Genomic DNA, 14,842 nt, shown 5'->3' on the forward strand with positions numbered 1-14,842 from the left:
TTAAAGAGTTAGTAGCAGTAAAAGCCCAAGTCCGTACAAACTTCTCAGGAAGGCAGGCATTTCGCTCCAGACACCAACTCTTGTAGTTAATAATAATAATTCTCTCTTTTGTTTTTACAGTCTTTTTAATCCACTCACCTTTAGTTTATGGGTTTCCGTAGAGCTGTCAGAGACAAGAGCTGCCACTGAGGCAGCTTAGCTGCAGGACCAGAAAGCAACAGAGAGGTGCAGTCATAATATGAGCAGCTCTCTCCCTCAGGGCTCAGGAGTCAGGGAAGAAAAGAGAGAGAAAAGAGAGGTGGCAGCATTATAATCAGAACCATTAGTTTTATCCATGTACAGAAGATTCTGCAGGGAAATGGTCCCTGAAATAAATATACCTACTCTACACAGTCTACAGCAGCAAGCAGGCCTCTCAAGTAATAAGTAATGACCAACCCACAAACACACTTACAGAGAAACCAACCCACAAACACACTTGTAGAGAAACCAACCCTGTTTCCATCTCTTCTTCATGTTTGCCACTCTTCCACTGAACTGTGTGGTCTAATAACTGCCCTTTTTCCCCACCTTTCTTATTAGTTTGCTTTCAACATTTTCTTCTCCTTTCTTATTCTCTCTTGAATGATGAGTGGCAGAAACAGATTTCCTTTTACTGCATCTCAGTGGCAAGAGCTTGAACACCAAGCTCTAATCTTCAAGTACATGGTCTCAGGCATTCCCATACCACCTGATCTCCTCTTCACCATCAAGAGAAGCTGCTTGGACTCGTCACTATCTTCTAGGCTTTTCTCTCGCCAGCCCCAACATAGTAATGCCGAAACTATACCCGCTTAAAATTTCTAATGCTTTGCTTCCTTCCGTTTTGGTTTTTCTAGCCGTTTTTTTTCCTTTGGGTTTTAACAATGGGTTCTTGTTGTATTTGGCAGTTGGATGGAATTGTTTTCAGATGGGATTGGGGAGAAAAGTAGACCCAGAGCCAGGGAGGTGTAGGAGAACAGATGGAAAGAAATGGAGATGCTCAAAAGAAGCCTACCCAGATTCAAAGTACTGTGAAAGACACATGCATAGAGGCAAAAACCGTTCAAGAAAGCCTGTGGAAGTTACTACTGCAACAATAGCAAACCCTTCAACAGCAACCCCAAACATCTCATCAATCACCAAGACTCACCCCTCTTCTTTTTCTTCTCTTTCTTCCATGTCCTTGTCCTCCTCCGAGTCCCAACAGCACCACCATCAACTTCGTTACCCTGGTTATCATTCCCAGGTCAATCATCCCTTTTTATATCCCCATGCATCAAGACCTCCAGGGATTGGCCTGTCACCCCAAGAAAACACCACCCACCCTCTCCTGGACTCTGGCACTTACTCCCAGACAAACACTGATTATAGGTTCGCTTTCAAAGAACCTTGAAATTTCTTTACTGTACTTGTTTTATTTTGCTTTTTTTTGTAGAATTCTTCATAATTTTAGTACTACTATTAGCTAATGAGTTAGGTTTGTTGTGGTTTTTGTGAAGAAGAAACAGTTATGTTTACGGGCTGAAAGAAGAGGTGGATGAGCATGCTTTTTTCTCTGAGCCTTCTGGGACAATGAGGAGCTTCTCAGGTCCATCTGTGGATGACTCATGGCAACTTACACCACTAACAATGAGCTCCTCTTTTTCAAAGCAGAGGAGCTGCTCTGGCTTACAGAGTGAATACTCGTACTTGCAGCTTCAAAGTCTCACTGATCACACCTCAAAACAAAACAAGCAGGATGATGAGCATTGCTACATATTGGGAAGTGATATCAAATGTGAAATGCCTATTAAATTGGAGAAGGGAGAACCCCAAAAGACAGTCCATCGTTTCTTTGATGAATGGCCACCAAAACATAGAGACTCATGGCTTGATTTGGATGATAAATCATCAAACAGCTCATCAGTTTCAACAACCAGGCTCTCAATATCCATTCCTTCCACTTCACACGACTTTCCCATTTTCAATTCAAGAGCTCATAATGGTACTATAAAAATAAAAAAGAAAGAGTTGAACTTAATTACTGGTTCTTTTGCTCCTAAGCCACTCGTTTATCTTTCTTTGAAGACATTTAACTCGTTTCTTCTTTTGGCCTGAATACTTAAATTTTTTATTTGCAGATGCTTGAGTATCCAGTGGTTGGTTTCTGCATTACGGTCCAAGAATGTACTGACTTGGTGGGGATCACTTCTTTCTGTGAATTCTGACTATTTAGTTTCCTTTATTTATGTCTCTTTTTTTTTTTTTTTTTGCAAAATTTGGTGTGTGTCTTTAATGAAGGATCCAATGACTTCCATCTTTACTGGTTTCTGTTCTTTTCATAGTGCAAATTATAGTAGTTCATAAATATAAGATTGAATGGCTCGTCCAAACGTGATTTGCTGGCTAGCTAACAGGGTGATGCGGTGTTCTGGTGTTTTTATGTTGCTTTTAATTTCACAAGCACTTACTGGACCTCCTGCTGCTACTTATTGTAATAAATAATAATAGCTGGGGACCCCATGTTCCCAGGATTTGCTAATTTGTCGCTTCTCACTTCACCTAACTTCAACTTTGCCAAACCCCTCTCTCTTTTGTACACATAATGCCAAGGCAAATGCTCCAATCACCATATTTGCATTCTACACTTATGCCCTTGTTTTTGGGACAAAATATTGTTCTTCAAATGGATCTTGCTTTTTTACTTTTTCCTCATTCTTCTTCATTATACAATAAAGACAATGTGTTTTTTTTTTCTTTTCTTACTAAATTAAGAAAATTCATCCCTTATATTGGAAAAGAGGTGAGAAAACATCATCTGTATGGTCCATAATAATCATTCAAGTGTTGGGAATTCAGGATTCCATTCCCTTTCCCTAGGTTTCAAGGATAGATATCCTCTTATGCATTATATCCTTTGGGAGGGCTATGCTTTTCTATTTCACTTCCAAAATATAGAACTCTAAGTTGGTAGCTGTGGTTTAGAACCATGGCTGAACAATTCCTCTTATTCCATTTAGGCTTTTCGGAACATATAATAATATTCCAATATGAATACAAAGAAGCATCCTCCATTTCCTTTCAGGCAGTCGCGGCAGCATCTTTTTACCATGTTCATCTTCTACTTTGGCATAACTCAACATGCAACTTTAGTGTTCCACCAAGCTTTTTTGTTTCCATCTCTTTCTTTTATGTACTGCCTGCCCGTACTCACTTCTCATTAGTACAGCAGTGTACCCATAAACACCGAAAGTTTCCCACAGTATCTTGTTGTGATTTTTTTTTAACCAAAACGAAATTAAAACAAAAAAGAAGGGGGGTTCACCATTGTTAACCAAAAGTAGACTCGGGCTAATTAGAGCAGTTGAAGTCATGGGTATTTCCCCAAGTTCTAGCTTCTGTCTCTCGTGGAAAATAAAAGGAAAAAAGATACAGCGACAGCATGTTGAGTTACATAAAATTGGCCGGTCAATAGATAAAAGGAAGGGCAATTTGGGGTGAGGAAGAAAGAAAGGAGCCAGGCCAGCCAAGCAGTAAGGAGCAGTTGAGGTCAGGTGAGGTCAGATGGGTCAGGTTAAGCTTTGGCAAAAAGAGGACTGCCCTGCATCGCTCTGAAGCTTCTGGTGGTGGGTAAGTGGGTTGCTTTGCCCTAAAAACAGAGATAGAGAGACATCTATGTGCTTACAGAAAGGACTTACCCATCAGGCTCATCAGTTGGCAGTTCTCTCTGTAACTTAAGGTACACTTTTAATCCTCCACACATACACGCACGCACCCCAGCCCATCTGACTCTCTGACTCTCTGACCCTGACTCTTTCCTGTCATTGTTTTTTTGTCAGTCACCACCCCTAAAATATCTGGCAGGGCTTCTCCTCGCATTTTGAACTACACCTCTCGTAACGTTGTCGTTTCGATTGTTTGTAAACGGACCCCTTGAAAGATCACTTTTGACGTGGATGGACCTTCCGAGTCTGAATGTTCCTATATTTGACACTTTTTTCTGCCCATTCCGGATTGCATGTTCCCGTTTTTCATGTTTATCCGCGCTCCAGGCCTTTTAATCTTTGATAGCTTCCAACTCTACATCCGAATGATATAGAGAATATTAGCATGACCCACACAAATCGAGCAATGGTTCAAAACTTTCTACCTTTCAAAAAAATATTCACTCCTTCACATTTGCCTCCACAACGTCATAACGTCCTTGGCTGAAATTACACCGTACAACTGCCAGACCTTATAGAACAAATATAATAACACAGTGCTGCGCGATATTGGCAGATGGAATATAAGTGCGGGCTTTGGCTCTATTACACTAACGTGGAAATTCTTTCACTTACATTGGTGAACCCACGGCTTCCAAGGAACCTTAAAAGATTTGAAGAAAGATGTCTATTAACATCACTGTAATGTACAACATGAAGATTGGATCTTAAATAAAAAACGGCATCATCTACAAACAACATTGTGATCCCCTCCACAATCAAAACAAATGAACTACTTCCCGTTTGCTCCACCTCAATCCTCCTCATCAAGCCCACCACCTCCATTTAGCTTACTGTTATCCTCCCTAATCTCTCCATCACTCTCCTGTAGCTCAGCCGAGTTCTCTCTGACAGGACTCGACTCTGTCCCCCTATGTAAAGGTTCATCATCATCAGATTCTGACCATGCCCGCCTCCTGCGTCCTGCAGCTGATGAAGGTGCGGCAGCCTTCACAAAGATAAACAAATAGCAACATCTCAGGCAACAGAGAATATGAATCTCCCTATCACTCCACAGTATCCTCCACATAAAAATCTAGCACTATTCCTTTGTATGTTATTAAAAGTTTTGCCAAATCACGTAATAAGCATAAGCACGCCAACGCAGCAGGTATACAGCATGCTACTAGAATCATTTTTGTGAAAAGATTTTAACCGCCTAAAGAATCTAAATCAATGCATCAAAAACTATGGCATGTTTATCTACTGTCATTGTAAGTCCTGCCAAAAAAACGGTCATGGCAGTATGGTTCTGCCCATATAACATTTTAAATGCTACTGCACATCTAGTAATTCAATTAAAAATGAAACTACCTCATACTCAACGACCAGTAACCGGCACTAACAAAATGTAATTAGATTTAAAATATGTCAGCTGCCAATAAAAGAAATGATAGTAAAAACATTACCGCCTCATCCTCCACATCAGAATCTTCTAATCCAGCAGCAGCAAGAAGATCCTGAGCATTTTCTCCATTGTCATCATCCTGATCATTCATCTGTGTTGTGGATTCCTCATAATTCATGTTGGCATCTTCATCTCCCAATTCTTCCCGATCATCCATCATGTAAGGTTCCTCATCATCCCTCTCATAACGTGATTTATTCTTGTCCTTCTTTCTCCTCTTTCCACCTTTTCTTCTCTTCTCACTATGCCCACCATCTTCATCATCAACTTCAGACCTTTCCCTTCGCTTGGATGCAGGGGTGCTACTCTTCCATTGCTCCTGGAGATGGCAGAAGACAAACAAATCATATGCAATGTCATAAAGCCCAAATCTTACATAACTAAATAGTGCTCTTTGAAAACAAATATAAATGAACCCTAAATGGTGTTAATGCCTGGATTGTCAGGTAGGTAAAATATCCCATAGAGACACAAGAAATCTATTACAGGACTATACATCCCTGAGGCAGACAAATAAGTAATTAGATGTCCACACATAACAAGGTAATGGTCAAGTTTTTTAGTGCCTCCACAGCGGGAAAAAACAAAACTTCTAACAAGAAATTCTTTATTTCTGACCAACAGAAAATAGATTGCAATGAACCTTTACTGCAATATCCGACCAATCAGTAACAAAAAAAGGGAGAGAAGCAAGGAATAAGTTCTGAAAGTTGATCAACTCCATTTTTAATTCTTTATTATTATTTTTACCTTGTGACTAACTTTTGAAAGAAATAAAATGATATTGGCTAATCTATAGCACTAAAGTCAGCAGCTTTGATTACATATAACATAGTTCAAAATCTTGCCTGTACACGCTTAAAATGTTCCTCTGCCTGCTGGAGTCTTTTCTGCTCATCTTCTTGTTTTCTTCTCTCCAACTATTTTGGCACAAAAGGAATTAGGCAAACATAAGCTAGCCATCTTCAATCAGAATAACAACATTCCCATCACAATAATCATAGTTGTAAAAAAGAAGAAAGCAAGTTTACAAAATGCAGACCAGGTATTTTCTTTGCTCTTCAGCCTTACGGCGGGCTTCCTCAGCCAATGCAAGTTGACGAGCTGCTTCTTGTTTCTGCCTGTTCTGCTGCTCTTCACGCTCAGCTGCTTCTCGGTGAACTTTTGCTGCTACAAGCAAGTGTTTGCAGTACTCAACATGAGTGTTAATCTTCTTCTCATCAAATCCATGAAGATGAAGGTTGGATGCAGCAGACAATTGACTAAATATACGAACAGCATTCTCTAGCTCTGCAACTGTTGAACGTACCTATAACATGGTGAAAAAAGGAAGATAATTAGAGGGCATATCAATCTCTTTTCATCCACTGCATCCAGTTCTAAACAACATTATCATTCTCAAACAGTAGTCATTTTCACTGAACATTCCAACAGATCTCCACTCATGAATGAAATGCATCAGAGACGAGCCTCATTTCAAGTTTTGGATAAAAGGAAGCCAAACGGAGAAAGAATGAAGAGGAAAACTGATATTACTGTAATGAAACAACCTCATCTGCAGTTCGCTTTTCCTTCTGTAATGTTGATGTCGAGAACTTCTGCATTGCTACTCCTGCATCAAACCTTAGTGTGTAATTTGACGGAGCTAAGTGGATGGCTCTCAACAGAGTTTTCTTGCACTCTTGCCATTGTTCAGCTTCATAATGAGTCCGAGCAAGGTAGAGAAGAATTTGAGAGTCTGTATTGTAATAGAACTTCCGCAAGCAATTTTGATACTGCAAGATGACAAGTATCATCAATAGCAATCAAGCTCAAGATCTAATTAAATGGAAAAAAGAAAAAAAGAAAGCATATTAAATCAATAACTCACCATTTTTACAGCCAAAGCAAAATTTCCTTGAGCAAAGAAAACATGAGCCAAATTTATCCACACATCAGGCATTTGGACAAAAACACTCCCACTTGCAGCTTCTTGAACCTACAGTAACTATAACTGGATCACAAACTTTAAGTTTTATGTTACATGTAATAAAGATGAAACAAATTATAAGCTCAAACCTGAGTAAAAATATCTTTTGAAACATCAAAGTGACCTTTTTCAGCCAAAACCACTCCAGCACCATTAGCAGCATATAAATTAGCTGTATGCTGAACAAGGACCTGTCATGTATATGGATAAATGAGCTGTATACTTACATGCGATACTTTATAGTGCACTCATAGTTAGCGTCTTCTCCTTTAATACCATAGATAATTGTTAATACTTATTCTGCTGCAATTAAATGCAGATAAACTAAAAATATTCCAATTACGCTGACTAACAAATATATTCTGGAAACAATAATTGGAATAAATGCAAGACATGCAACAAAATTTCTTTAGAAATTTAAGGACATCAGAAACCTAAGTAGAATAATCTGCTAATAAAAGATACTGCAAAAATGGCCCTTAAGGGTGAGGAAAAAAAATAGAAGAAATCATACTCTTGTATAGAGTTCCTTGGCTTTTTCCAAATGGGTAGCTTCCAACTTAGGAGCTCTTTTCTCATTGCGAATTGCCGCAAAGTAGTTCCAGTTCCCCTACAAAACGTCAAATAAGGATATATCAGATTGAAATGTTGTTTCGGTAACAATGATGACAGTGAAAAAGCAAACAGAAACAAAAACAACAAAAAGCCTATCCATAATGACAATGAGATGCACACAAGTGATTTTTTTTTGGATAATTGAAGTTGAATTCATTCATTCAAAGAAAGGGAAATCACCTGCTACAAGAAATACAATATAGGGAAGACCCCAAACTATGAGCAATACAAATAAAAAAGAGATTTTAAACCTTCTGGAAAGGCATTGTCAGTAGTTATTAGAGAATAACACCATGCCATTGTTGAAACTTGAGAAAAATAATGGCAAGTTAAGAGAAGAGGAAATGCTTTCTTAAAAGGAAAAGTAAAATGAATACTGTACACACCAGAGAAAGAATAGCATAGGAATCTTTCCCATCAGTTGCATCACTTGCGGAACGAAATGTTTCCTTTGCCTTAACCCAGTCATCATTTTTAAGCTCCAAGTCACCAAGCATAGATAACGCATTGGGGCATTTGTCATTCACCTTCAGTGCCTCATTAACCTATACTTACAAAGGGGGGGAATCATTATCAGACAAACATGTATATAATAAAATAAGAAATAGCAGCTGGGATGTTAAAGGTTTAATAACAACCAGTTCAATGCTTAATTGAAGATTACTTCGGGCTTTTGCTATGGCAGCAAGCCTCAGATAAGCATCAACGTAGTCTGGATACTGTAAAAAAGTAACAAACTTGTTAAACAAAATAGAGAGTGCATACAAACCAATAGAGAAAGGAAAAGGAGAAAAAAAAGAGAGGATATTATGGCCATGTCTGTAGCCAAAATTATGGCATTTGCCATCAGTCAACCATGATGTATTTTAAGGAATCGATAAAGCGAAAATGCTATATCAGATTTCAAGATATACAAAAGAAAAAAGATAACAGGCCTATTTACTAAATGGGAGACAGTTTGAGTTAGCAAACGCACACAGAAAAAGATACAGATAGCCTGAAATTGAGGGGGGAGATCTAAAAAACATGAGCAACAGAATACAAATGGTTTTAAGTCATGCCAGAAACAGTGGAAAATCTGAACAGCAGCAAATCAGGTTGGTCTTTCAGCCAACTATACAATGGGTCCCTTACAATCAACTAGTCAGATAAATAGTTGTCTCCAACAACTTGTTTGCAAGTCCAGCTTACCAGATAGACTGCCCTTATCCTCTGTTGTGGTAAGGAATTAAGTAGAAAATACAAGTTAAAAAGGAATGCAAATTTGCAGATCATACCTTGAACAATATCAGGTGATACAATATGTTTGCAGTTCCAGTGTTATGTAACTGCTCATGTAATCTGGCCAGGTTAAATACAACTGTTACTTTATTCCAGGGTAGTTCTACAGGAAGACCATCTTCTTCCAGTCGATGAAATAACTGCATATCCTTGTAGTCAAGGATAGATGCACTGGCTTCAATAACATAGGATTTTGGCTTATTCCCAGTTAATATAAGCCATATACCATCTCCCAGAGCCTTGTTGAGACTTTCCAAGGCTAGCTGTAAAATACAAGAACATCAACTTCTATAAGTAAATTCCCAAGGTAGGCAGGCTAAAAATTGTGAAAATGTCAAGTGCTCCGAGTAGCAATAATCTAATTTCCAAGACAATGATAAGCAAGAAAATTAAATAGCAATGTAAAATATTTACATAATAAAATTGAATAGCATTAAATTTGCCCTGAGAAATGTTCACAAACCTCAAACTCTTCCCTTTCAAAATGTAGAACGCCAATATTGTTGAGCACTTCTATTGGCACAGCTTGACCTCCCTTTTCCATTAGAGAACGTGCCTTTACAAAAGGTTTTAGTTATTAAAAAATCAATAGTAGATACATAAGTTAAAATTGAACAATTTTAATCCAGCAGGAGGAATGTAAAAAATTAGGTAACAATTCATGAGAAGGAAGCCCTACTGTTTTGAAGGCATCAAGAGCAGCTCCTGTGTCAGATGAAATTAACAACTCACCAAGATCAAGAAATGCCTGTGTAAAAGTTAGATCTATTAGAAACTGTAATACCAAATATTACCTAATATCGTCAGTTTAACTAAAACACATGCAATCTTGTAATCATGAAACTGCCTTAACGTACAACGCTGAGAAAATAAAAGGTGGAAATGGCAAACCCTAATATCCACCAGCCTATCCCTGAACATTCAGGTCAATCATTCAAGAAAATATTATGTTAAATCATTTGAATACAATAGCAAACATCAATTCTGAAACATATATTGCAACTTTCTCTTCTCAAAGAAAATCATATATAAATTGTAACTTTCTTAAAATATTTAAACAAGAATATAAATTACCTGTGCATCACGGGGGTCAATTTTTATGGCCTTTCTCATAAATTCTTGGGCCTTTTCAACCTGACCAAGCTGAACATATATGTGCCCAAGAGCCTATCCGAAACAATGAATAAAAATTCAATAAAATCTAAAAGGAAAAAGCTCAAACAACAAAGCTCTAATGAGTTAAAAACCAACAATAATGCCATTTTTACTCACCTTCAATGTCTCACAGTTATCAGGGTAAACCTCTAAAACTTTTTCAAAGTTTGAAAGTGCACTCCTAAAATCTCCTGACTTTAGTTTCACTTGTCCCAAACCTGTTGCAAGACAATCAAATTGACTGACAGCATTTAGTGCTTATGAGAGACAAATGACAGTCCATGGATAACATTGTTATAGTCATCAAGCTTGAAAAATTCATCTAATGATTTTCCTCCTGATCATCCAGTATCACTTGTCATTAAATGTTAGAAAGTACACCCTCCATCACACTGATGTTGTCACTTCCACACTTTAAAATTGTCTCATTCAAACTGACAACATGAATGGGACAAAGAGGTATTACTTTATTTGTTAATTCAAACCCATGTGATAATTGAGCTCATAGTATTAACAAATTAAACAACCCAGTGGCGTACTGCATAAAATTCAGCTGAACAGTTGAACTCGACAGTATATTAAATGTGTTTCTTACCATAGTACGGAAATACAAATTCATGGGGCTTATTGATTTCCTTGATAGATGCCATGTAATAGAACCCAGCTTTTTCATAATCCCCCTACACTAAGAAGAAATAACATTGCTCCCATCAGTAATAATAAGAATCAAAATCATCACAATTTGATAAGCATGACCAATTCAGCCACCTGAAATCTAAGTTTTAAGTTGCAGACATAAGACATCATTAACATTTACATTGACCTATGTAAGATTCTGAGAACAATAGGTAGCCAAATGTAAACAACATTATAGTTACTTCAGGTTATGTTGGCAAATTATCTGTCTACCAGAACTTCAATAGTAGATAAAGGAAGAAGCAACCTTATTATCACACTGAACTGCCAAATAATCACTGATATAACAGTAACTATGGATGGTAAGAGATGAGTAAAAAATATAAATAAACGAGGTCACTTAGATAGCTGGCTTTTTTCAGCATATATCCCACCTATTTCCTTTTAAGACAAAATCAGGTCAAAAGGGGAAATGAGATTTTTGCTAATGCATTCTCTGTTTGCTATGAACAAAGAACAAGAGATAATATCCTCAACTTTCCACATCTTTCAGCCCAAAGTACAAACATTAAAAAGCAGTCTATTAGAAATAGTGAAGCAAAGGGATAGCATTTGAACCTTGCTATGGTAAGAGCGTGCTAGATTATAATAAGAATGTGACTTTGTTGGTCCATGATTGGTGACAGCAAGAGCTGTTTCAGTCAGTTGCTCCACTAAAAAGTGTTGGCCAGTGAAGAAAAAGTGATTTGCTAGATAGTTTAGTGCCATTGCACAATAGGGATATATCTCAAAAGCCCTACGCATTTTGTCCATTCCTTTTTGAATCCCAGAAGCTGTGGAGACATAATAAATCATCATCACTACACTAAAATTAGAGAATAGAATGGACAACCAGACAATAACCAAAAGAAATAGAACATTGATTATAAGTGGAATAATCATATCTCCCAATCTACCTTCATTTGCTTGCAAGTCCATAATTGCAAGTGCAACAAGAGCTTCAACATTTTCTGAGTCTAACTACAAACATTAATTTTTTAACACAAAGAGAACAGCATCAGCAGTGAACATATGGCATATGTAGTATTTAACTGTAATTAGAAACATAAACAACTGCAAAACTTTCATTTTAAAAAAAAATGTAAACAATTGAACCAACTTACCTGTAAAACCCGCTGAAATGCCAGTCTAGCTTTTTCAAATTGACCCAATTTATATCGACAGAGACCAATACCGAGTCTGACGGCCCCAGGACAATTAGGAAATACTTGCAAGGCCCTCTTGCAAAATTTATGTTTTATGAGAGTTAACATGCTTTTCATGATCTTAAATCCTAAAGCTAAAGAAGCATAAATGCTGAATAAGATTAAGGTAACAAACCTTGTATAACTCCAATGAATCAGAATAACGACTGCGGTTGAACTCAACACATGCCTAAAGATATACACAACAAGTTATTTACAGTAGAAGCATGCTAACAAATTAAACCATGCCCCAAATTGGGATCCCTAGGCCATTCCAGGCAGAACTTCACTCCTTTATAGAAGACACAAATTTCTTTAAATTTATGTGTGCACTGTTTATCAATTCTTTAAAGATTTGATGACTATGGTCGCTACGGAAGCACCATCATAAAATTAGCAACTCAGAGTAGGCAATTAGTCTGAATATTTTGCAAAATCTTCAATACAATCAACAAATCTAACTGCTAGCATATTACATTGAGAACAAATGAATAATTCAATACACCTGACCAAGAAGAGCAGGAACATTATCACGATCTCCTTCCAAAACAATTTTAAACGCAGCAAACGCCTGTTCTACTTCACCTTTTGCCAGGAGAAGCTGACCTGTAAGCAGTAGACATGTGCTGAAGTTAAAGGCTTTTCAAACAACATCAGTTGCCCTAATAATATGAAACAGTACATGACCCTAGTAGGCAGTAACAAGAATGATAACACTAGAAGTTCAGAAATGAACTAGACTAGACATCAAGTATAAGCTGGTGTCAATATGACAAGTAGCAAAAATATAAGTTATATTTAAACTCAGTTCAAGATTGATCACCCTACCCCTTGTCTACAATGTAATTGAAACTTCAATGAGATATGCGATAGCATAAGACAATTTTCACCTTTGCCAACCCAAGTCGAAGGCTCATGCATATCAATTCTTGACGCTTTATTGTAATATTGAGTAGCCAGAATAAAATGTTCCTCTTTTTCTCTTTGTTTTGTTTCAATTTTTCCAAGGTAGCTGTAGTAAGCCCCTAAAGCATTAAGGATAGCAATCCTCTCGTATCTAACATCAGCATAATATTCGTCTATTTCTGCAAAACGGAAAAACAACAATCAGATCATGCGGATAATGAATTTATCACAAATTCAACAAAATCAGTAACATAATACTAGAAGTAAGAAAAGTGCATGAAAAAGAAAGCGCTTGCATACCAGGACTGGATCCTTCTTCGAGAATTTGTCGAAATTGTTCAATCTTCCCTTGTTTAAAGTACTCCCTCTACACGATTAAGAAAAACAATAATAAATGAAAAGCAAATTTAAAGAAAAAAATAAAGACAAGTTTAAAAAAGAGCTCATTTTTCAAATTTAGACCAATTTTGGCAAGCATTTAAAACCACGTTCCGGAAAGAGACGAAATAAAGAAAAAGAAAAGAACGAACCGCGATGATGAGCCAAAGATCAAGAGGAGCTTGTTCAGCTTTGAGGATGTCAAGAATATCAGAAGCGTCTCGTGGAAGCTGATCCAAAGCCACCCGCACTTCCTCTTCTGAGTTCTGAACCGGTATATAAACGCACGCCATTGATCTCCAGATTTCAACTAGAGATTTTTCGAAAAGATTTTATGCGAGATAAACCCTAGCTAGCTCTACCTCTATCTCTGTTTTGCTCTCTCTCCTTTTCTGGTTTCTTTAAAAAAAACAAAAAAACGGGAGAGAGAAGGAAATATTGTGAGCCAACTGGAGTGAATGCGGGAACCCGTGTCGAGTGATTCTTCTTCGGGCGTATTTTTTATAATTTGGTTTAACGACTAACGTTAGTCGTGGTTAAATAAGGTTTTCCATTTTTTTTTCTTTTCTGCTCTTTTTCATCTTTCGATGATTTGAGTTTAAAGTTTTGAATATTGCAATTATACCCTTTGTTTTTTTTCAATTTGCCCTAACCACTGTTTAAGAAAATTCGTTAAGATTAACTAAATATTTTTTAATTAATATTTTATATTAAATATAGTAACTGAAAAATCATTTAATTAATATTTTTACATTAAATATAATAATTAACAAAATATGTAATTATTTTTACTATATTAAAAATATATATATAGTTGTAATATAATAATCTTAAATAATATTATTGTAGGATAAATCTCCCTTCTAGAAGATTTGAAAATTTAAATTAAATATATTCTTCTAACAATTTCAATATTTTTGTTTTTGAACTTCGTCAATGTGTAAATATTTATTAAATAATAGCACTAAAGATAATATATTCATCATTTTCATTTACGAAATCGTAAAGCCAATCAGTATACTGATTGGATAATAACACATATAAAAAATCTAAAATTGGGTTTACATATTTTCGAATATCCACCATATGGTATTGTTTTTTATTTATTTGTAGACAATCTAGGCATATCATGACCTATAATGATGTAATAATTTTATCTTTTCCCTTATATCTAAAAAAATATATGTAGTATAAGTCATCAAACTACCTATCAAGTATCAACTACATTAATCTTTGAATCTAAGGTTATATTAATAAATTTAAACTTTATGTAATTTCATTTTCATGAATTTTGAGGTTTGAGTAATATAATTAACAATAAATTTCATGGTTTTTTTTTTATATTTTAGGTTTTTTTTTTGGTGTCAACTAAACAACTAAAATACATCATAAGATCATTGGAATAGTTACCTCAAAAGGTTACTACTTACATATTTAGATTTGAAAATATTGTGTTAAAATTTGAGAATAGGATAGTAGAATTTAA

At 36.3% G+C, this 14,842-nt stretch overlaps 2 protein-coding genes across 3 annotated transcripts; one reads left to right on the forward strand and one right to left on the reverse strand.

Annotated features, from left to right (window-relative positions):
- The first annotated feature begins 370 nt into the window (after positions 1-370).
- Positions 371-2,534, forward strand: GRF6 (growth-regulating factor 6). Of its 2 annotated transcripts, none has more exons than XM_007012605.3 (4): positions 371-811; positions 930-1,392; positions 1,524-2,005; positions 2,142-2,534. In XM_007012605.3, the coding sequence occupies exons 1-4, from the start codon at positions 625-627 to the stop codon at positions 2,147-2,149; spliced, it is 1,140 nt and encodes a 379-aa protein (XP_007012667.3). In that variant the 5' UTR covers positions 371-624; the 3' UTR covers positions 2,150-2,534. The 2 variants fall into 2 exon arrangements, with proteins under 2 accessions (XP_007012667.3, XP_007012669.3); XM_007012607.3 differs by having other exon boundaries at positions 1,530-2,005.
- Positions 2,535-4,377: 1,843 nt separating this feature from the next.
- On the reverse strand, positions 4,378-13,853 carry ELF8 (binding protein). Its single transcript, XM_018127609.2, has 24 exons — positions 13,509-13,853; positions 13,279-13,345; positions 12,963-13,157; positions 12,578-12,678; positions 12,209-12,262; positions 11,992-12,108; positions 11,785-11,848; positions 11,447-11,661; positions 10,788-10,872; positions 10,310-10,410; positions 10,112-10,204; positions 9,717-9,785; positions 9,501-9,593; positions 9,034-9,300; positions 8,395-8,475; positions 8,143-8,301; positions 7,656-7,751; positions 7,231-7,332; positions 7,043-7,150; positions 6,723-6,947; positions 6,215-6,481; positions 6,021-6,092; positions 5,174-5,491; positions 4,378-4,713 (listed from the first exon to the last, which is right to left on the reverse strand). Exons 1-24 carry the CDS (start codon positions 13,647-13,649, stop codon positions 4,519-4,521), a joined length of 3,285 nt encoding a protein of 1,094 aa, XP_017983098.2. The 5' UTR covers positions 13,650-13,853; the 3' UTR covers positions 4,378-4,518.
- Between the last annotated feature and the right edge of the window lie 989 nt (positions 13,854-14,842).

This window comes from Theobroma cacao, chromosome 9 (genome assembly GCF_053813885.1).
Source record: "Theobroma cacao isolate CCN51 chromosome 9, ASM5381388v1, whole genome shotgun sequence".
In the NCBI taxonomy this organism is placed as follows: domain Eukaryota; kingdom Viridiplantae; phylum Streptophyta; class Magnoliopsida; order Malvales; family Malvaceae; genus Theobroma; species Theobroma cacao.

Excerpts from the sequence above, each read along its gene's own strand:
- GRF6 (XM_007012605.3), top strand. The coding sequence starts at position 625 with ATGATGAGTGGCAGAAACAGATTTCCTTTTACTGCATCTCAGTGGCAA. Across the intron at positions 812-929 it reads CTCTCGCCAGCCCCAACATA|TTGGATGGAATTGTTTTCAG; the intron begins GTAATGCCGAAA and ends TGTATTTGGCAG. Across the intron at positions 1,393-1,523 it reads CAGACAAACACTGATTATAG|AAACAGTTATGTTTACGGGC; the intron begins GTTCGCTTTCAA and ends TTTGTGAAGAAG.
- ELF8 (XM_018127609.2), bottom strand. The coding sequence starts at position 13,649 with ATGGCGTGCGTTTATATACCGGTTCAGAACTCAGAAGAGGAAGTGCGG. Across the intron at positions 9,301-9,500 it reads TTGAAAGGGAAGAGTTTGAG|CTAGCCTTGGAAAGTCTCAA; the intron begins GTTTGTGAACAT and ends TGTATTTTACAG. Across the intron at positions 4,714-5,173 it reads CTGATGTGGAGGATGAGGCG|GCTGCCGCACCTTCATCAGC; the intron begins GTAATGTTTTTA and ends ATCTTTGTGAAG.